Consider the following 23,690-nt stretch of genomic DNA (forward strand, 5'->3'; position numbering starts at 1 on the left):
CACCTGACAACTTTGCCCAAGACATCCTTGTGCCTGGTAAAGCTGTTCAGAGAACTCATTCTAAAGAACCAGCTCAGGGGCTCCTGGGCGGCTCACTCAGTTCACTGTCCAACTCTTGATTTGGGCTCAGGTCATAATCTCAGGGTCCTAGGATTGAGCCACATTTTGGTCTCTGTGCTCAGCGTGTCTTCTTGTCTTCTGCCCCTCCCCCACCCATGCATGTGCTCGCTCTCTCAAATAAATAAATAAATAAATCTTTATTTAATTTTTTTTAAATCTTTATTTTTTAAAAGATTTTATTTACTTATTCATGACAGGGAGAGAGACAGAGACACAGGCAGATGGAGAAGCAGGCTCCCCGTTAGGAGCCCGATGCGGGGCTCAATCCCTACCCCAGGATTATGCCCTGAACCCAAGGCAGATGCTCAAGCACTGAGCCACCCAGGCATTCCAATAAATAAATCTTTAAAAAAGAAAAAATACCAGCCCAAATGTAGCTTTGTGCCCCCAAACTCTTGGCCACTTTGCTTCTAACTCCCAGTGGCAATCACAGAGAGCCCGTCCATCTTTTCTTATAAACGAGGAACCAGAAACTTTATTCTAGTCAACTTTGCACCAACATGCCAGGCCCTCTGGGTGGGATTCACAAATGTAATTGGAAATACCCAAAGGTAACTGGATCACTATAGGTGTTGACCGAGGCCCAACCCGTAGCTTCCCACATGTGAACTGCTGAAAACACTTAAAAAAAGATTTCAGAAGGTCACAAGTGAAATAATGTAGCTGAGGGCTTATTTAAATAACTGTTTAAAAAAATACTCCAGGGGGGTAAACCTTATCTAGACATCTTGCGATGCTATTCTACAAAATAAAAATCCAGGGCTGCATCCCAATATACCTCCCACCGTGTCTTCTGGGTTATAAGAAAGAAATGCTAACAAGGAGTAAAATCCAGCACCCTCCATCTTATTAATACGTAAAAAGGCTGAAGTCACATCTGTGCTGGGATCTATTTTTAGTGGACCCTACATACTAAAATCCTAGCCTTGATCTCTTAAACTATCAAGCCTACCATAAATGTTTGATGATGAACAAGCCCATAAAAAGAAAATGCATAAAATGAATAGAGGGAGTCAATGCGTGCTCTGCCTTTTAATTACCGGTGGCTTCTGCTACAACCTCTGCTCAGGGCTGGGTGGAGGGAGAAAATACATCCATAATTTGGGTGGGGGTAGGGGTGGGCTGGGCAGGGTGTGAGTACTGCAAACAAATGGGTCTAACCCCCTGTTATTTATGCTCTGAAGATGGGGAAAGAGTAGGCTCCAACCCCAAAGGATGGGGTTCAAAAGGGAAAACTTAAGAGATAAATAAAAACATTCAGGACACAAAGGATAATGTAGAACAGTCTTGTTTTATTACTTTTAAGTAATAAAGAGCCTTTTCCTTGCTTTTTTTTTTTTTGTCTTTTTTTTTCCCTTTTTTTCTTTTCTTTTTTTTTTTTCCTGTTTTACAACATACATTACGTCATGAATCAGATGTTAGGGGATGTGGAGATGGAAGGAAAATTGGTGACATCACAATATTTTTACAACTTTACAACAAATATAAATCTGAGTTTGTTGCATCTACCAGTGTCTAGCAAGGGTGGAAAGCAAAGGCACACTCAGGTTTATGGACCCTCCCCCCACACGCAGTGGGGAAAAAAAAAAAGGGAAAAAAACACTTAAATGCAAAAGACCAGCTCAATACATGTGGGCATTTCAGGAAGAACACCGCAAGTGATGGGTTGAGGGGCGGTGGGGACGCGGGCTGGAAGTTTTGACACAGGTCTCCGTAACACAGCTGAGGCAATGATGCCCACCCATGGGACAAGAGCGTGGGTGCTGCCGGTCAATACTCTTGGGGGTCAAGCTTCATTCGGGGAGAAGGGAAAAACAATGATCTCAGTTTCTAGAAGAGACTTTATGGTTGGTTTCAGGGTACAGAGTTCACAGGATGTGAACATTGATTCTGCTCACAAAACAGAATAAAAGCATAACGACACAAAACAACAAAAACCTACCCCAAACGACAGCAAAACTGCGCGGGAGGTTTGCAGGAACACAAAGCTACCAGTCTGTCCTCGCGACACACCTGGTCTCACTCTGATTATGGAAGTACCACTTTTTCACTAACAAACTCAAAATTGTTCCAAATAGTCTTTCTTTGAAAGTTTTTTTTTTTTTTAAGACAAGATTAAACTCAGAAGATCAAACTGGAAATAAAAAGAGACAAAGAGGCCACCAAATATACTGTTTAACTGTTAAAAAACACAACAACCCCAAACAATGCTCACTGTTTACAGTATGTTGACAGTTCTTTGTTCATGATAGAGTAAACAATAGTCCCTTCTGTGTGCTTGAGCTAATGAGAACCAACCGGGGGAGAAAAAACACGCCCCACCCGCCCCCTTACAAACAATAATAACAAAAGGATGAAGAAATTTTTTGAGAAATTACAAATCTTCTGGCCCGGTCAACGTTTTTTGCAGCATCCATCGTGGTTGGCTTTGTACTTGGAGTTACTCGTCCATCACAGCAGGGACCAGCCTGCCTGTATCTACTTCCACGTCATGTCTCTGTGTGCAGTGCTCGTGCGTGCCGAGCCCCTGGCCTGGAGACGCCCTCCAGGTGTCTGGCCACCGCAGACAGCGTGCTCTCCAGCCAGTGGACACGGCAGAAAGGAGGGCTGGGACGTTAGTCCCTTCTCTGCTGGCCGAGGAGGCTATCACCATGTTGAAATGATCTGAGAACACCGGGAAGCAGGGAGCGCCGGAGGGAGAAAGGGTACTGCCACCCTCAACACTGGTGTCCATGCTTGGTGGCATGGCCAAGGGGTGGCTGGAGTTGGCACGAGTAGAAGGAAGTGTGAATTGGAGGGTGTGCTGCTGCCTAGCTCTCCCGGGGGGCAGGCTTCTAACCACCACCACCACCACTGCATTCTTCTTCCATCTGCTAGACGCTAGGAATCTTCCAGAGGGCTGGAGTGGGAGTGGGGGGAGGGAGGGTCAAATAAATATCTGCATTTATTTCAAAAGGCGGGGGAAAGTTTATCATAACGACAGTTTACAAGTGTACACAACTCAGGGTGTAAGGCACAAATTTACATGTGGAAAAGAGGCTATTCACAGATGTAACCCCACGAAAAACCCGTGTGAGCAAACCATTAATTTATGCAAGGTAGCAGCCAGCATATTAATTAGTTCACACCTTTAGTGGATTTTGTTTGCGGTCTCACATGCAAGGTGAAATGAGATGGGTTTCACAAGCTGGTGCCTTCACAGAAAGTAGGAACCACTGACAAAGCCACGTTGGCAGCAATGGGCCGCGGGATGTGTCATTCTAAGAGTTCCTCTCCCGGTTGCGTTAAGAAGTTAGGATCTGGAAGGACTTTTAAGCTAATTAATTTTTTGCATGTTAGAGGCCAGAGACCCGACCAGCAAATTAACTGGTTGGTTTCAATAAATATTCATTCCCCTCGCAACTTTTTCCTCTAGCCAGAGATCAGACAGTCCAAACACAAAGCTCAGAATTCCAGCTCCAGCTTATTTACTCAGTGAATTTATTGTAAAAATAAACTCAATTATTCCAGTTAATGGATTTCACGTTAAATAGTTTAACCTTCAAGGGGCTTCCTGAAGAGCCGTTGGTAGGATGGCATGTGGAAGAGTCCTTTCCTTAAGGAAAAAAGGGTGAACAATAAATAAAGAGTTACTTGCGTTAAAGGTCACGTTATTTCATTAAAAGAGAGGAGCAGAAACCTATGACCTGGTTGCCCAACGCGGCATCGTCTGCTCAGAACAGGAAGCTGTAACACTGGTGGGCATTTCACAGTATCTGCGCATAGTAAACTTCTGCCATTGTTAAAGTCTGAGTTAGAATTATCAATGAATTCTTTACTTTTTATTTTTATTCCTGTCTTTTTGCGTTTCATGATTCGTAAAAACGTGTTTGTGGTCTGCAGGTGGGGCTCCTGCCCTGTTGGGCGGCGCCCCGCACAGTCGCGGACAGAAGGTTGCGGGCACTGTTCACCTGTGTGTGTGCGCGTGTGTGTGCGCGCGCGTGTGTGTGTGTGCGTGTGTGCGCGCGCGGGTGGCTGGGTGGGGGGGTGTGCTTTTGGCTCGTGTTTGTGATGATCGCTGAAGTCTCTCGTGAGTCCGACCTGTCGCGCAGCGTGAGGGAGAGCGGAGCCTGCGAGGGGAGGGGAGTCCCGCGTGGGGGCCCGGGGGCCCGGCGCCTCCCCGCTGCGCCCGGGCCGGGAGCCGGCGTCCTCCGCTCCGTGGGGGCTCGGGCAGCGGAGGGCCCCGCCGGCTGGGCGCGCCCGGCCGCTCCCGCGGCTTCGACACCTGACCCCTCCCCTGGCATTATGTGCACGCGTCATTGGGCTTCAGGGAGGTGGAAAGGGGGGCAAAGGAGGGCTTGGGGGGTACGTCCGGCTTTAGCGAGGGCGTGCGCTTCAGCCCCGACCTCGTCAGCGAGTTGTAGGCGTTGAGGCTGGGCTGGCGCGCGACAGTCACCGCCTGGCCCGCCGGCGGCGCGCCGTGCACCTGGATCGAGTCCACCCTCTGCGGGGCGGGCGGCGGGTTGTCTCCCCGGCCAAAGCTCTGGTTCCGGGACAGGTGGGAGGAGTTGGAGCAGTTAGTATTGTTTCTTTTGAGCGTGGTGGCCTGGTGGCTTCTCGTGAGCGAGTTCGTGGGGTAGCTCCTCTTATAGTCAAGGCCGTAGGAGGAGGAGTGGTGCATCTCCAGCCGCTTGCCCAGGCCGTTCTGAGACAGCGAGGCGCCCGGCGGGCCCAGGGAGGCCTCGCGCTGCGGGACCTTGGGGGGCAGGCTGTCCAGGTTCTCCACCAGGGTCACCCCGTGGTTGGGACTCTTGCTGCTGAGATGCTCCTTGATGGTCTTATACTCCAGCGTGGCCGCCTGGTCCTCCAGCGCCATCTGGGCCACCTCGCTCATCTTGGGCTGGTCCACGTACTCGTGCTGGTAGCCCTGCTGCGCGATGGGCAGGACCACCACGCTGGGGATGTGGCTGGGGGAGGCCCGCAGGGGCAGGTCCGTGGGGATCACAGGGGAGCCCATGGGGGGCATGTCCTTGGTGCAGGCATTGATGAGGTTTTGGTTCCTCTCCCACTCGCGGCTGCCGCGGCTGGGCTTCCGCTTCTGCTGCAGCGTCGGGGTGGACTCGGGGGTGGGCAAGGCCGCCAGGTCCAAGTGGTGCTGGTCCGCCTTGATGAGCATCTTGGCCGTGCTGCCCGGCGCGGCGAGCTTGCCGTTGTGCATGAGCGGCGTGAGGATGGCCTCCGGCTTCGGGTCTTTGGACTGGGTGTCCCCGAAGAGGCCGCTGAGCTTGGTGACGCTGCTCATGGAGCCCCGGCGCGAGTGGCTGAGCTCCTTCTCCTTGCGCTGCACCGCGGACACGTCCTTGCGCCTGTGGTCGCAGACGCAGTAGACGATGATGCCGGAGAAGACGGCCCCCATGACAAAAGCCAGGATGACCGCAATGGCCAGGAGGGTGACGGGGACGAGCTGGTCGTGGCCTTTGAGGTAACTCTCCCGAATCACTCCTGCAACAGACATCGCATACGGCGTCAAGAACCCACAGCACACGGGGAGGCTCATTTCTGCCTGGCGGTCGCCCCGTTCATTAGTAAGAGCAGTGAGGGACAGCAGCACCTCCGCATAATTTGTTTTGGGGCGCAGCTTGCCAAACATCAGCTGATTAATCCTCCCCAAGCCGCCCCCCCACCCCGCCCACCCGGGTAGTATGTAAACAGCCTTGGTTTGTGGCCGCCTTTGTGTTCTGAAAAAGTGCTTCTCCTCCCACCCCCACCCCCACCCCCACCCTCTCAAGCACATGCTCTTTCGACTTTGCTTCAGTCTATGGAATATGACAGTTTCTCATTTCCAAAATTTATTCCCTCCTCCCCCTCTCCTTCATCTTTTCTCAATCTTCCCCTCATAAAATTCAGAGTGTGGAAATACTTGGAGTCTGGGGTGGGGTGGGGGTGGGGAGAGGCAACAGTTTTATGTCCAATAAATGAACAAATGGCACAATGCTCCAGGCTTCCAGGGTCTTTTCTGACCACTTCTTTGTGGGCACTGTGGCCTCTATCTGGAGAAAAGCTATGTTTGCATTTCAGGCAACTGGAGGAAAGACAGCTTGTGTCATTTACAGTGAAAGAAAACAGCTAAAGCTCACATTACAAATGTTTAGGCTGATTTTGTATCATCCTTCAAACAAACAAACAAACAAAAAAACCACCACACCACCCCAAACCCCATGCACACTCAATTTCAGGTAAATATGCTGAGTATCTGAATGAAGCTCTTCCCTTGCTTGAACTGAATGACTATTTAGAGAAAGAAGAGCCATTTGGGGCCCTGTCGTGGGTTTGAGACGTGTCAGGACTCATTATTATGGCTAGAGTTTGCTGTCACGGTGAGATTCTTCGGGAGAGCTAACCTCATCAATTTAATAAAAATTATGTGACTACACCCGTCAATAATCTTACACTACATTAACCAAGATGCTGTGTTTCTGAAGAAAGTTGCTTTCCCTGTTCCTGCTTAATCAGCCTCCAAGCTGAGAGACTCTAATCAAATGCAAACACTGAGGCTTTTATTTTTTAATACCAAGTGAGAATACACATCACGATTGTCAGATCTTAAGTGCTTGATGCGGTAGCTAAAAAATAAAATCTCAAATACCTCAATTCCTGCCTCTGGAGAGCGAAAGAACATGAATACATTAGAGGCACTGCATGGGCTGAGGAAATGTAAACATTGTTCCTATTATGGAAATGATAGTAAGACAGAAAATGTACCTTCTCTGGTCTCAGGAGACACATTTTTCATCTGCTAAATCAACTCTTTCTGGAATATGTTTAATGTATTTTACTGGCAGATATCACTGGCACAGAATTAGAATGAAATGAAATAAAAATCTCTACCCCTTCCTAAGCCACAACATGCAGCCCCTCAACTTCTGAAATGCTTCGTATGTCACAGCTGAGACCTCAAAGAAATGCAGCTTGATCATGGGGTCTTTCCGTTAAAATATTTTGATTAGGGAAGCAGTCGTTTTAGAACTCAGAAACCTTTGCTTGTGGAAGAGAACATCCTCTCTTCTTTCTAAACATTCCTCCTCCCCTCAGTTGTGACATCACAGTTGGTTGCTGTGGAAATGATTGTCTTGTGACAAAGGATTGTGACTTTAGGGGGAATAAATAGAAGCAGCAAATACCTCTTGAGAAACAAAGATTCTGTGATTAAACAAATGCTCTTGGTAATTAAGGGCAGGGCAGGCAGTTCACCTCCAGGGAAAGAATGTGTAAGATGGCAAGACCCTGAATAATTTCCAAATGTGACACTTCTCAAATATTTCCAGATTTATATTCATGAACTTTTGAGGGGTAGAAATGGACTAAAAAACAGCAGGAAATTCTGCTAGAACTCACACCTTGTACAGCGTGGAGCTTCCCAAACGGCGAGGGGTCTTGCATTCAAATATGTTTTAATACCTAGTCACCAAGGAACTGTGCTAATGAAAATTTCTCCCTTAAATTTGCATCTCCTTGCCATAATGCTAAAATAGCAACTGATTTTCTTTCAGTTTTGATGGTTTGGGGTTGGATTGAACGTTTTTAACCACCTACGTACAATGGCACAAAAATGTACACCTGTGAATAAAAGGAGTTGAACTTCCCGCGTTGACTTGGCAATCTCCATGGAATCTGACCACAGGGTAGACCTCCCCAGTGCAGGTGGGTGGGGGGTTACGTACGAGGTAAAGTTTTCATAGCAGTGGGCATTTCATGGATCATCTCCTGGCAGCCCTATTTGCACGGAATGGGGGGGGGGGGCGCTGTGTCTTCCCAATAAATGTGTCCTTATAATGGTAGTTTTCTACAATTGACTTTGGTATTTTATAATTTAAATTGACCTCTCAGCTTAAGAAGAACAGGGAAAGATTAAGGCTAAAGAGGTCCATTTGTTTCCTTCATTGTTTAATTGGGAAAAACTGCAAAAATTTCAAGTTTATCCATTGTTTCTTTACTTTTAGCTATCCTTTCTTGTCTTAAGGTCTCTGACTATCTTAATCTCATGGAGACCACTCGCTCTTTCACTGGGTAAAACTTTTTTAGAAGATGACATTTGAGCTCAGGTTTTTGGGTTGTTAACAAATCAAGGAGGATACGGAAAAATGGTGTCTCAGACAGCCCCTCCCATCTCATTTTGTTATGTAAATAGTGGTCTTAAAAGCCTGCATCTCTTCAGTTTTGAGATACCTACCACGAAGCAGGTGGCTTCTCTCATCTGCTTGTGCAAATTCAGAAATCCCTTGTACAGAGTCAGAAACAGATCAGAGATTAAGTTGAAAGTGCAGTTGAAGAAGATAAGTTACAAGTGGTTTTTGGAAAACGCCTTCCAAATTTAAAGCTTTCTGCTTATATTTCTGAAAAGGGTGAAGGGCCATTCATGGAAATGATTAAATCCACTTTGTGACATTGGTCACTGTGAAGGACTGAACACAATGGTCTTGTCAGAGAGGGCGGGGTGTGGGTGATGGTGCAAGCAGCGCTAGAGATCTCCAAAGGCCTGGGGTCTTAGGCTCCCACTTACTGCTGGGTGACCTTTTGGCAAGTGACTTCTCATCTTTGGGCCTCAGTTATTCCTTATTTGCAATGTGGGGTTAATACATTTAATGCCTTACTGGGTTCTTGCCAGAAGCAAATACAGAACAAATAAGAAAGAACTTAAATGCTTTAGTTTGCTGGACAAATCTATAGGTCAAAAGAAGCCTCGAAAGAGAAGCGGTGGGTTAGTAGCTCACTGAAAGCTTAAGATTAATAGTCACAGCTACTCCATGTGATTCCATTTACTGTGAGTCTCTTGGTGGAGGGGGATAGACCTGTTCTGCCCAGCTCCAAACCTTGTGCTGTCCAAATGTTGAAGGGATATGCTGAGGCAACATAAGGGAACATGTACCTCTGTCTCAGGACTGCCTATATGTCCTGCATTTTGAAAGAAGTAAAACAACAAAAGCAGGAAATGTTGAGCAAAACACAGCGGTTATGGTTAGACTCCTAGTGAAGATAATCCTGCCTTCGGCTCTTTGAAGGATGTCAACTGAAGCAGAGAGCAATAAGAACCAGTGCCTGGACCATATTTTATGTGGATTTATAACTCTCACCATCACCAGAGCTCTTAGTTGGGCACTTAATAAATGATTATCGGATAAATGGATTTGCAGTACGTTGTAGAGACACTTTTAAATGGCCTCTAAACTTGGTGGGTCATTTTGCAGTGACCATAACCTTCTGAAGGTACAGAACCAAATTATATCTCCCTCCACAGAACAGAATATAATCATACGAACATCCAATAGACAAAAGAAATCTATAAAGGTACTCTGTATACGTTCAAAATAATAGTAAGAGAAACTATTTTAAAAATGAAAAGTTCATTCTGGGATAATTCCAAAAGAGATGATGAGCATAGGTGGGTTATTTGTAACAACTTGGTAGTCCAGTGGAATTGAATAATTCAAAACACATTCAACTCTGCAAAGGGTGCTTGTTGAACGTCCTTGCCTCAGATGCTGCATGGTGACCTTGGAGAAGGTGGAGGGGCCTTTGTAGGGCGGTGTACTCCCTCTCCAGGTTTCCCCCCAACACCCCCCCATAGGGGATAGGTAAGAGTTGGCTTCTCTACCCTGGGGCACTGAAATGACTTCCTCTAACGACCCCGGGGTCTTCTGTCTTCTGTTCTCACCGGTTGAAAATGGGGCATTATAATGAAAACAGTATCTGAAACATCCTTTGCATTGATTCATTAACCACCAGCTATTTCTCACCAGTCATGAGGTGCTAAATGGTTATTCTTTCCACCTTCTTATTGCAGGAAGCAAGGCACACAATGGCTTAGAGATTTCTCTGAAATCATGCCTTAAATTGGCAGAACTGAGAAAGAATAGAATCTTCACTCCCCCCAGAGAGTTTCAGATGCTGAAGGGATGCTAGAGGGAGGGCTCAGAGGGACAGTTCGAAGCTCTTTGGAGGCTGAAGCCCCACCCTCCAGGTCTTGCAGAATGTAATTAAAGTAAGAATCGTTCCAAACTATAAAGCAAGAAAAAGTCCAACACAGTTGTGAATTTTCCTGTGATGACCATGTGAAGACATTTTGAAACCTCGGACATCAAGTACTTTATTTAGAAAAAAAATAGCTTCTGGTGGCCCTGCTCCTGGATTCCCACAGCTGCCGAGACCTGCAAGGGAAGCCCAGCGTCGGGCTCTGGGACAGCACACCTCGGGCATACCTCGGACAAGATCTCCTAACTCGGGGTTCGGGGGTGATGTTCTCGGTGCCTTCACTCTCACCGTCGTGGTAGGACAGGGTTTCCGCTCCAGCCTTTGTGGGTGCCTTCCCCAAACACCCACTGAGCGCCAGGCGTTGGAGAGGCGAAGGTGGAGGGGGCACACGGCCTGCCACCCCCAGGGGCGAAGGCCCGCGCGCGTGTGAACTACGTCCAGAGTGGGGAAGCCTCAGGAGACACTGCTTCTACTGCAGCCTAGGAGGTGGCGTTTGCACCAAGCCTTAAGGCTTTGAAGGCTGTCAGCGGAAGCAGAGAGCAGTTAAGACCAGTGCCCGGAGGGAAAGGACGAGAAAACTGTGTTCTTAACAGGGAATGGTCTAACTCCCGTCTAGTCTCTCAGGCTCTAGGTACCAGCCACTTGGCCGTACACTCCCCTGCTTCTGAGCATTCACATAGGCTGTTCACTGTGTCTGGAATATCCCTGCTCACCCCTCCACCCCCCCCCCCCCCCCATTCTTCTGACTCTGTTTTTTGGCCTTAGCTTGGACGAGGAAGCCTTTTCCAACTTCCTCTGACCAGGTTAGCTCTTCTACGAGTGCCCTGGAGGTCTGTACTTCTCTCTCCTAAAATCATTACTCTTACGTTACTTGAGGTTTGTTTTTCTCACCTAGATTATTTTAGGAGAGAGATGTTCCCTAAACATCCCAGGCATGAAGGTGCTCAGGATATATCTGTTTAATAAGTAGAGAGGGAATGCCTGCGTACTTGTAGAGGAAAAATAAGAGCAAGAGCTAAACACCATTTAGAAACAGGCTGTGGAAAGCCTTGAATGGCTAAAAAAGATATTTAGAAGACATGTCAATTTCGGAAGGAAAGTTCTTGGTTAATTTACCTGCAATTTGAAGGGTCGCTTGCCTGAGAAAGCGGACTTTCAGCTTATTCTGCTTGATGTTGAATGCGCTACTGACAAACAACTGGCTTCAGAGAGTCAACACCTTTGCATCAGAAGTACAGCTAGTCCATCTAAATTTACTGTAACTGTTTTTAAAATCAAAACTTTTTTTCACCTATACTTAATCCCTGCATCCTGCAGAAATAACTGGGAGATGGCTGTCCTATCAAAGCATGATACGAGACCAGTGAAAACACATAAAATCAACTGCACCTGTTAAAATGCCAAGGAAGACCCCTACCCAACCCATGCCCGCCCAGTTACCTTGCTAAGTACATGAGGCCCTGGCAGCCAGGACCTCGAAATGGTTAAGCACGCACTTTTCCCTCTCACCCTTGCTCACTGGACTGCCTGTTTTGGAGCTGCTGTGATATGATGGATGTGTCTGTCTCCATAGTGAAGTGATTAATAGGCATCTGTGTAAAGCGGACCCGGTGACCACAAAGACAACAAAGCCTCTCTGTGTCCTTTAGAGAAATATGCAAAGGCAAAAAGGAGGATGGACATTTCCTTCACGGCCGAGCCAGAGCGGGTTTCGTGTTGGGTCTGAGAGCTAACAAAGATGGCAAAACACCAAGAAAAGCCCTGGAGTAGGATCCCCTAAAAATAAACTCTTGATTTTCCTTCATAGTAAGACAAGCCTGCAATTTCCTTGAAATCCTCATAACAACTTGGGTGAATGGAATCTAACAACCCAATTTTTCTTGTTTGAAAATCTTATTGCAACAAAATGCCAGGCTCACAGTCCTGCAAGGCAGTATGAATGAATGAACTAATCATGGGCCAGGCATCGTGGCTGCTAACCACACAAGGCCGGCTGTAATCCCTATTAAGAGAGAAGAAAACAAATAGGGGGGAAAAACCCTAACTGGAGACAATTTGTCCTCAGAGCCATGCCCCACCCAATGGAGATGACCATCCTGAAAGAGTAGTGGGAACTCTCTGTGGTTATCTCGGCAGGAAAGAGCCTTCTCTTGTTTTAGGGCATAATGCAAACCAGATGGTTTAAGAATAAACTGAAACACCAGCAGCCATGGAAATGGGCTCAGAGTATATAACTCAAACTTTCCTTTTCCTTTTATTTTCCTTTTTTTCCTGGCAAGTTGAAGATTAGGTGCTGGGAGGAACCATGGTCCCCAAGATGTATCAAGTTAATGACTGACCTTGCCAAAGTAGAGACAGCTTCCTGGCTGTTTAATATCCTCAGTTCAGAAGCTATTTTAAAACTCATGTGCTTACTGTGGTTGTCTGTGGGTGAAGCCACTTCCAGTTCTGTCACCTTTGAAACTGATGCATTTTTGTTGTTGTTGTTGTCAGGATGCCATCACAGGCCGAAAAGGGAGAGCGAGCATGAAATTCATTCTCTTTCACATTTTTTAGAGGGAAAGCAGCTTAATTTTCCCTTGTGCCAGGGGGAGCCCTCAGATTTCTGAGGTTTTCCACTTGGCACTATGGGAGTGTGGCCCCACAGCATGGATGGAGGTCTAGCTTGGGCACCATAAGATCATTTTTCAAAGCCATTCCCTGAGATGTTGGTCTGTGGTTGCATTTGTTAGGACTGTCACTGTCTTTGTAAAGGTAATGATAACTTCAGATGGGCAAAATTTTTGCAGAACTTGTGTGGTTTATTTCCCTTCTTTTTGAGGTTTTCTTTCTGAAAAGACTGGAAACCCAGAATCTAAGCAGTTTCTGAAACCAGGCAAAGTGCTTCTGTTTTCCAACTTCCTGGTCCCATCTTCTTGCTTTGCTCTCACGAGACATCAAAGCTACAAAATACGGAAGTGGATTCCCACTAAAATTTCACTAATATTGTGAAATTCAGGTGATTCTTTGAATTATTTGCAGTGCTTTGATATTTTTTTCCTCCACAAAGCAAAGAGAAAACAAATATGAGGAAGCAAGTCTGTGTCTTAACTCATTGCTGCTCAGCATCAGCATCACCTGGAACTTGTTAGGAATATAAATCCTTGGGTCCCACCCAGACTTTCTGAATCAGGATCTCTGGAGTTGAGGTTCAGAAATCTGTGGTTTAACAAGTCCTCCAGATGATTCTTATTTTCACTAAAACTTGAGAAACACTGTCCTACATGACATGAATGACATGCCAGAAAACAAATGTTCAGCTTTAAAGTCCAGCCTCAGGTACCATCGAGGCAGTGCATAGCCAGACTTTCAAAGGGATTTTTAATATATATAAATAAACCTTCCTTGATGTTCAAAGTAAGGGTATTTAGTGGGTCTCAGGTATCACAGTTCTTTAGTGCAGTTACCATATTCTGACAAAGAATATAAAATTAATGTGATTTCATTGGAAAGACAAACAAATCCCTGACAGTTTCCCTTGGTACCTGACAGAAGCTTTGACATATGGCCTGAAACACAGTGGCCCTGCTGTAACAGAATCAGCCCAATTTGCTAGAGCCAAAAGCTGTTGGAAAAATGCCTGTGGTCTCTTTATTTGCCCCAGCATGAAGACATGGGGCGGTGGAGAGGGAGTTTCTGATGCTCCCCATCCCGGTCACAGGGGCCTTCAGGTAGTGGTTGGTACTACAGAGCCCAGAGAGGTCCTAGATTGGGTCAGCCCTGTCAGGACTGGGTCCCAGGGACAGAAGAAGCAAAGTCTCTTGGGGGCTCACGCTAACTAGAGCAACCTCCTGTAGAGGCCTGCACGTTATGTCAAAGTCACTTCGAAATGGACTCCACTCAAATAATGCACGGCCATCAAGCAACATTTGATGGTGGGTCAGGGCATCTTTCTTTCTCCTCCTCCTCCTCCTCCTCCTCCTGTTTGATCAGACAAGAGATTAAGAAACTGCGAGATTCTTTTATATTTCTGCATCGGAAGGAAGGACTGGAGTTCATTTCCCAAATCAACGTCCTGCTCTATCATAATAAAAATACCTCGCACAACAGTGTACCGAACAGGGCTTAGTGCTTACAGATCTGCTGAGTGGAACTGAATCTGCAAATCCATAGAATTATATAAGACATTTTAAGTTACATTGAATTTCTGCTGTGTGCTTTTAAATCATGCAGTGCGAGACCCATCAGCACTTAGGGTATATTTATTGCCTTAACAAATGTCAGATGATTGTGTCCAGTGTTATCTATTATTTATGAATAACAAGAGGCTGTAGGACTGGAAATGACAAGCTTTATATGTCCAAAAGGTTAGGCATAATGCAGGTTGCTGCCCTGTAAATTTCTTGACACCGTTTTCCCTCCTAATAAAGCATTGTCAGTGGTGACTGCACTGAACTTCCATTATTTCTGTACAGTTCATGACTGCCTCTGCTTTCAGTGAAGAAATGTAATTGTAGAAACATATTTAAAAAGGATGCATCCTTTTCAAAATTATGAAATTTAAAAGTAATTGGAGTGGGAAATTCCTATTATCCCATTAGAAATGAATCTCTTTACGAATATAGTTCCCAGGCTATATGCTTACAAGAGCTTACGAAATATTAATTAAAGATGACAAACCTTCACACGGTCCATAATTAGCTTTCTGACACCGATTAAGATCCTGTCTACTGTGCACTTGATATATTTGAGTATAGCCATTTACTTTTTACTGGTTTACTTCAGGGCTTTTCTGTGATTGAAGGGGCTGGGAGATGTACACTTGATGCGGTTTGTGCAGATCCTTTTAGGCCTGCAGCGCAGCCCCTCCACTTCACAGGACTTGGCCTATTGCTCGCATGGCCTATAGCTTCCTGAGACTGGCACGTGAATACAGCTTTTCCTTCCCCTTGTTCTTTATGGTAAGGACATGAATTATGTATTCTGAGCAACACTTAACAGCTTTCAAGGCCGTGCTCACGTATAATGTCAAGAAAAGAGAAGCTGTCCTCAGGAAATTTCCCAGTTCCACTCTTTGGCCTTTTCTAGGCTACTTTGTCCAAGGAACAGTAAGGTTTACAGATTGAACCTTATAACAAGGTGTTGTTTTTTGTTTTTTTTTTTAAACTCCAGGAAATAAAGCTATCAGAAAGAAAGTTTTGAGATAAAGCTATTACTTTTCCACTATTACACATGATCCAAAATACAAATCGAATCTTTACAATTTTATTGTTAGGTCAAAACAAATTTTAGATGAACACTGTGCGGTCGAACCAATTAAAGAGCTAATTTTTAAGTACTCCAGATGTTCAGTTAATAAGATCATGCCTAACCTGGTCCCTGTAGCCCTTGAAGGTTCCATTAAGCTGTCAGAAAACTTTGTCATTGTGTGTGTGCTTGTGCAAAAGATATGAGAGAGTGGAAAAAAAGATTGAGGGGAAAGGGTGGGGGTAAAATGAATTCATGTCAAGGGTGATGTGGCTTGAAAAAGCGGCTACAGAATTAAACGTAAGAAGCACCTCTAGAACACGATTTGATTTTTAAAATACCCTAAGGTTTAAGTTGCTAATTTTAGAAGAAAAAGTTCAAGTCTCCATAATCTTAATTTAAACCCTTCATTTTTATAAGAAAATGGATGTTAGGTGAAGAAAAAAAGGTTTTAGTTGGTATTTCTCGAAAAGAAAGTTTAAATATTGGTGTGCAGATTCAGGCAGGCAGGGAGATGAAACAGCTTCCTACATGGCTGACATTTAACTTTTTTTTTTTTTCCATCTACCCTTTCCACAATAATCTCATCAAGACCTTAGATAAATTCAGCAAGTTGTCAGGAGGATACAAAATTAATTAGATCAAATCTACATCTCTGCCCGTGCTGCTGAAAGAACAATTACAGCCTTCCACATGGGCATCTCCGTCCGTGCCCCTCCTCCCCAGCGCATGCTCACATGGAGACCTGCACATCATCTGTCCGAAAGCCTGGCACCTGACCTGCTTACAATACTGCTTTCCTCGGTTATTCAAATAGATTCCTCTTCTGATAGGTGACAGGGAAATATTAATATAGTAAAATTAAATGGTGGCACCCTGGATTATATTATATATTAGAAATATATATTATTTCTTTCTCAGTCTTCCCCAATTTCAGTATCTGATCTCGATGAAAACTCTGTGCCATGCATCCCAGTGTTTTAACTAGAGACAGGAGAAGCTCAGATTTGGAGTTCAGTTTGCTTGGAGCTTTACCTTGGATAGAACTCAGAGCTTGGCAAGGAGCATCTACCAGGGAAATGCCGGTGAGGTGTAGAAACAGAGAAGTAGATCCAGAACAGATGTGAAGTTCCATTTCCCAAACTTACTATATATATGTAAGCTAATGACCTAATATGATTGAATGATCCATTTGTTACACGTCTATCATCCTCTCGATCTGTCTTTCTCTCCTTTCGTCCCTTTTCCCCACCCATCCACCTTCCTATCCCCTCTGCTCACAGCTACAGCTCGAGTCCCTTAGCATAACTTGTAAGGCTCCAGACTACCCTTTCCGTCTCAGGTCCCATTCTGGCCCCCTAAATACCGGATTATTTTAGTCACTGCACACTCTGTACTTCCCTAGCTCCACGTCCTGATCCTGTGGCTTGTTTAGTTTGCAATGTCCTCCTTCCTCTTACCCTTCAGTACTGTTGCAAGACCCTTCCCTGCCCCCCGGCTCGGATCAGAGTTGTGTCTCCTTTCCTCTTCTCTCAGACCTCTGCTGACTCTCCTCTCCTTTACTTCCCTTACTGACTCTGCCCCACTGGCTAGCCAAGAGGTCACCTGCATGTACCCCGCCCCCCTAACGAAACCATGATTTCCTTCATTTGAGAACTTAGGTTGAATTCAGATCAGCACCCACTGTAACACAGTCTGCGGATAGCACCTTTTGGCTGTTTGTTAAATGCATGAAGAAGGAAATTGAGGCTGCTGTTTTGCTTTTCTTTGAGCTAGGGTTATTGTCACCATCATTAAACAGATTTTATAGTGCTTTCTGGATTCCACTTAATCTCCTTCAAAGCCATGGGAATAAGAAATGGGAAAAAAAGGGAAGCCACATAAAGAAAAAAATAACATGTTAGGGTAACATAACAGTTGATAAAAACCTGAGGTTAAATACAATTAGAAGGAACTAATAGTTTAAACCATGCCCTTTTTAGGGACAATTTGATTTCTGAGCTATTCTCACTTTTAAAAGTGGCTTTTGAGTGGCAACTGGGTGGCTCAGTCGGTTAGGTGTCCAATTCTTGGTTTCGGCTCAGGTCATGACCTCAGGGTTGTGAGATTAAGTTGCTGTGGGCTCCGTGCTCTACAGGGAGTCTGCTTGTCCCTCTGCCCGTGCTCTATCTTTAAAATAAATAAATTTTTTAAAAAGTGGCATTTGAAAGCCACCATTCAGGGATAATCTTTTAAATTACTCTATCACATTCCAAATGCATGTATAACTTTTAGGGATAATTCTCTAAATGGTAAGATTTTTCACAGATGAAACTTTTACTTTAATTCCTCTTACATGGGTTTTTCTAGGGTTTTCTAAGAGTTGGAAGATGTAGCCTAGAGATTAGATTTTATGTACTCATTGAATAAATTAACAGCAGTCTTTTCCAGTAGGATTGCCAGGTAGCAAGTATACAGAATATCTGGTTAAATTTCAACTTCAATGGGATAATAATGCTTTAGTATAAGTATGTCTCATGCAACCTGTAGGACATACTTACCCTAGAAATTATTCATAGCTTGTCTGAAAATCAATTTTAACTAGGAATTCTGTATTTTATTTAGTAATCTTACTCTGCTACCCCTAAATAATGTGTTTTGAATGATTCCTACAAATATTCTTTGAACCCATATACACTTTGGAGATTAAAATAGCTTAACAGAGAGTAATAAAAATGATCTGAAACCTTTACGGGGCCAGTATAGCATTATTTACAAATTAAAATACCAATGGACTACATTTCAAGAATTGTATCTTGTATTTGATTAGCAGCAGCAGTAGCAACATAGATACTTTTTATGGACTTTGAAGGATAGCTTTCCCCAAATGCTCAAGACAGAAATAAGTGAATTTTAATTCAGGATGCTTGTTGGAGCAACAGCAGTCAATCCCCATCTTTTAGTGTTCTTGGGCTCTGTGCATGCCCAGTCCTATCTGGTCCACTCAGATGTGGATTGTGGGGTGGAAGGAGAAGCCTCCTGTCCTGCTCCCTGGTAGTCCTCCCCATCAAACCAAACTCTCTTCTCTGAATTCTCCAAGACTGCCCTACCGGCACATTTAAAAATGGCTGATGCTATAGGTTTTACTAATAAACGCTATGCAAATTATCAAGAGCTTCAGTCTTTTTGAAACAAAGTTAAGGCTGTTAAAAATAAGCCTGAGTTTGGCAGCACCTCCACAAAATCTTAAACTATGAATCCCACACCGAACATACCTCCTCCCACCTCCCCGCTGTCCAGTGGCATATGACCACTGCTGCACTGGAGCTGAAAGGAAGGGCTGAGAAACCCTCTTCCAAGGGCTGTGTCCTTGACATCAGTCAAACTGCCTTCAGTTGTCTAATGCCCTTTGCTCAAGTCTGTGATGAGCACTTTTGCCTTGTTCACACAGGCAGTGGTGGTCAGAGAGGCTTTCTGCTGCACTTTCTTGTCTACGTGTGCTTCGTCTGTCTGGCGGTTTGCTATTTCTTGGATAGGAACCGCGTCTATCTCTAGTGTAGCCTCTAACTTCTTATTGGCATCCAGTACTGTGCTGTGGAGCCAGTGATAAATTTTGCTTGAGAGGCCTCAGAAAACATTTTTGTTATGGTAATGTTACTGAGGAAATGGCAGAGAAAATCTGGCCCAAGTTTAGGAGTCAGGAAAAGAAGAGAAGCTTGTTTTACTCTCTTTACTATGGTCATCACTAATAATTTTCTCGGTATGTAGGATCACCTACATAAAAACTTGATAGGAGCCACAAAATAACTTGACCCATTGAGAGAATCGGGGCACTTTAAAAATCGCCAATCCATTAGATTTTAAGCATTGGAGGCTGTTAAAAATGCTAGAGCAATCGGAGCCAGGCTCCCTGATCTACGGTGCTCACCTAAAATTGGGTTTCTCAGCTTGTTAATGAGTTAAGCCTGGTTCTAAGGGTTTGAGACTCAAAATAGGTAGAGTTTGAATGAGAGCAAAGGGCAAAAAGGGTCAAGTGCAGGTTACCACCAGGTCAGAGGAACACACTGTTATCACGAGTCCGTTCGGAAACGGAAAAGTAGACAGGCAGCAGGAATGCTGACGGAACACCTGCCTAGGCCACAGGCTGGGAAATAATAGGGCTACAGGTATACTTGGGTCCTCACTGCTGGTCTGGAGAAAAACCTCACCAGATGCTTAACAAGACTAGAATGAGTAGTTTCCCTCTAGTCTAAATCCATTTTTCTCTAAACTCCCACTTGATCAAACTTCTCATCCCCAGTCACAAAGCTCACCAGTGGGAGGAGATATCAGAAGAGCACTAGATCATCTCATTGCAACCCTCAGAGCCCAGCCAACAGGAGCGTGGCAGTTATGAATCTTGTTCTTCCAAATGCCAGAAGCGATGTTTTGGTAGTAGTTTAGTCCTCATTGGACTCCTATAATTGCTCTAAGCCAAAGTAACCCAAACTTTGGTCATTCAGCTGCCAATACCACAGTTTTAGTGATACCAAGGCATCTTACCTAATAATTTTATACCCTTGTAACACTTCCTGCATTTGCATTTACTTAGTATTTTATTTAAGTTACCTTTAAAATGCATTTCAAGCAGAAACCTTATGTCACTATCATCAATGGGGGAAAAAGGTAACCATAAAAAAATAACTGAAAGCAAACAGCATTAATGTCCACCTAGTTCCAGCTATATGGCAAAGCCCCCAGTCTGAAGCCTGTCTCTTCTTGTCAGAGTGGGATAATAGCAAGTGAAGGGAGTTCTTAATCATAAAGCACCAAACTGGGACTTGCCCCTCGACATAACCAGACTGGAAGAGAAATGAAAAAGCCCTGACCTTGCAGCACAGGGTTCAGTATTCTTGAAGGCCGTGATATCCCTTGCTGTCTAAATCCTGTCACGTAAGGAACCACCTGTCCTACAGGGAGGCCCTACTGTTGTAGGCTACATAGTGTTAGAGGAATCATTGATTAACTCTATCATCTGGAAACTTCTGTTCAGGATTGTTAAGTACAGAGAACATACTCATCACCATACTTTACAGGCCTTATGAATCTTACTGCAATATTATTTCCCAAAGTAAAAATTGCTTACACAAATAGCTTGTACATTGATTAAAATATATTCAACATTTACTGTATGTTTTAGTTTAAATTATTCATTTGATCTCTAATTTAAATTCTGTTTCTACATCTTTTTCTTGTCTGTAATGAGTATATCCACTTGACTAGATGTAATTGATAATATCTTACTTTAAAGATTTCCCAAAATATATAAGCATACTACAACGCTGGCATTTCCAATCAAATGAGAACATCTTTGTATATATTGACTATTTTATCTGTTTTCTGACAGCTCGCAAGGACTCTATAAAGTCTGAAGTAGGGGATTTTCTTGTGTTCTGATTTATTCTTGTGTCCTAACAGCAGCGGTCAGCATTTACATTTTATATTTATGCTACACAGCTCTCTTGGCAGATCAGTACATGGCTAATTTCCTCACATATCTTGCAGTCTTCTTGGAAATCAGGTTTTATGGTATTATTACTTTTGGTCAGAAACAAGAGGCACAGGAGTGGCTATTAATTTTCAGTATTGCTTAAGCTAAAAAAGAAAGCTCTTATTTCTTTTGCTGTGGGAAGGGAGGTGGGGGGAGACAAGCCAGATCTAAAAATAAAGTGGATTTTCTTTCTTATTCATATGTAATTAGAGCCTCTTTGTAACTACTCATTACCACCTCAATAGTTATAGGATGAATAAATAATATATATTTTTAAATGTGGCAAAACCAAGAAAGAAGTAGCCAGGGCTGCATCCAATTTATCAACTTGGTGATTAAAGGGCTGGCTCTGGAGGCTCCAGACATCTAGGGACCCAGAGATAAAACAGAGCGGTTGGCTGTGTTTTTACTAATGAATCTAGGGCTTGAAAGATATCAGGCAATTTTAAAGAAAAGCAGCAAGGACAAGAGACATTAGACAAGGCCAGTAGGGTAATGAAGGGCAAGGCCAGTTACTGAGAGAGAAAATTGCTTCATTTTCGGTGATAATGCTTCTGTGAGCCTTACAGGCCCCTTCTCAGGCTTTGTTAGTATGACTGTATATGTACACACAGCGTCCGAATGCTACTCACAGTGTAGAAGGAAAGAGCCTTGGAACATTCCACAGAAGGGCAGAGGGCTTGGGTCTATTATTTTGCAAGGGGGAGGCTGAGAACAATGGTAGCAGAAGGGGGTTAGATTGCAAGGTGAGGATTGGTGCTTTGACAGAATATGAGGGACGCACAGGATTAAATAAAGACGAAAGACACAGCGAGGAAAAGAAAGAAAAAGGCAAGCAAACATACTCTGGAAATGCAGGGCTGTTTGGAGGCTGTGGTGGGAAAAAAGTAGGGTCAGCCCAGTGGTGTCCTGCCAATCTGCAGGGCAGAGCTGTGGGCTCCTTGGCTCACTGGCCTTTTATTCTGCAGCCAAAATAAAAAAGGCATGGGGCACTTGACTCCTCCTCAGCTAGCTGGTGAGCGGGACACATTTTCTGCTTAGTGGGGAAATGTGTGATATTTTAGAAACAATTCCAGAGTATATTTAGCTCCTAAAGCCGGGGCACACAAATGTCACATTCCCATGAGACAATCGACCCAGTGAAAAGAGCACCCGCCAGAGGCCCTTGCAAAACCCACGAAACTCTCACATCCCGGGAGATGCTGTACGCACGGATGTGACATCATTAAGGCACCCACATCAGGAAATGAAAAGAAGCGAGGAGATCACAGATCGGGCTAAGTTAGGGGACATCGTAATGAGTCAGAAAAGAAACAAGACTTTTCCAACAGAATAACGCCATCACCAAGTCATACCACACAGCGCTTAGCAAAACAGAACAGAAGTTGAAAATAAATCATGAACAGTAAACAGAAAAACAATTCAAAGCAAAATGGAAATTAAAATCATAAAAATCATGGTAACAGGAACATCAAGCTACATTTTTTTTTTTTTTGAAAAATTTTCGGCATAACAACCCATTGTCATTGCCCCATCAAATACACGATCAATCGCCAAAAACCAAACTCGAATTTGACAGGGCAAGGCAAGGAGTTAATAGCACAAGAACAGTGATCATGTTAAACACCCATGCAATCACCTCTGCCACCATTGTTTGACAATTTGTAGACTGCTTCCAGCTTTGTCAATATTCATAATAAGACCCAAGAGGATGAACGATGCTGAATTTTCAAATGATCTGTCAAAGTGTTAATTGGACTCTTTGATAACCTCCATCCCTTGGGGGAGTTAACGGTTGGAAAAGATTCATGCCACCCGTCTCCGTGAAGTGAAGAGAAAATGATTGTAACCAACAGCTAGAGATTTGGTTGACATAGCTAATGCTTTACTGGAAAAGCTGTTTGGTTTTTCAGAAGGTTACAGTGGGCAAACACAGAGGGATTTTACGGAGCCATCTCTTCTTGAGAACTCGGCCAAGACAACCCATCTGAGGTCTGGAGCCACACATAACAAATAATGGCACATGCGGGGCAGGGCTTGTGGCCTGCCCTGAGAGTTCTGTCCCAACACCGATGAGCCTGGTGCTTTCTCGGAATGGAAAGAATGGGAGTGCCTCCACCTTCAGGAGGCTGCGGAGACAAAAGCCACTCTTCTTAGGATTCAGGGTGGGGAATATGAATGAGAAGTCACGAGGGAATATCAAATTGATTTCTGAGGGGACGTGCTCAAGGACAAGTTGAAAGGGCGACACTTCGCATTGTGGCTTGGCGCACAGAGCAGCAGAGCGTACGGCGCTCTCCGGAGGGGAGTCACCAAAAAAGGGTGAAAATCTGGCCCATGCGTCTGCCTGGCAAACATTCTCTCAAAGTAAAGATGGAAATACGTATATAGAAAACCCTGAGTGGGGGGTGAGGGGTGTGGGGGCCACGACCAGAGACTGGCCCCCAAGGGTCACTGTGGCTGGTCTGCCCTCGAGACTCACACCCCTGCTTGGATGAAACCCTTGAAAACATATAGAAGTAAACAATTCTGAATGAGGGGAAACAGCTCTCAACATAACTGGGCTTTTCAGTCTCTGATTTACAAGACTGTTTTCTGGACAAGTAAAGGCCTCTTCGGTCGCAGCTGCAACTAAAGTAGGATGTGTTACCAGAAGCAGCTACTGGCGAGAAAAGAGAGGACATTTCCTGTCTCTAGTTGAGCAAAGAAAGCAGGGGAGAATTTAGGACAGTTCACAGTAGAGTCCCTTTCATTGAGCGCAGCTTCCTTTCCGTTTTAAATGCATAGCAATTCTGCTTGATTAAATAACATATTTTTTGTTTTAGCT

The 23,690-nt window shown here is 44.5% G+C and overlaps 1 protein-coding gene across 3 annotated transcripts in view; it reads right to left on the reverse strand.

Annotated features, from left to right (window-relative positions):
• Positions 1–1,392: 1,392 nt before the first annotated feature.
• The window catches only part of SEMA6A (semaphorin 6A), a 126,629-nt gene continuing 104,331 nt past the window's right edge, over positions 1,393–23,690 (reverse strand). For all 3 annotated transcript variants that reach the window (XM_077911285.1, XM_077911283.1, XM_077911284.1), the window contains one exon: positions 1,393–5,601. In XM_077911285.1, the coding sequence (XP_077767411.1) occupies positions 4,403–5,601 (1,199 nt within the window). In that variant the 3' untranslated portion in view covers positions 1,393–4,402. The remainder of the gene's footprint in view (positions 5,602–23,690) is intronic.

The sequence above is a fragment of the Canis aureus genome, chromosome 10 (assembly GCF_053574225.1).
Source record: "Canis aureus isolate CA01 chromosome 10, VMU_Caureus_v.1.0, whole genome shotgun sequence".
NCBI lineage: Eukaryota > Metazoa > Chordata > Mammalia > Carnivora > Canidae > Canis > Canis aureus.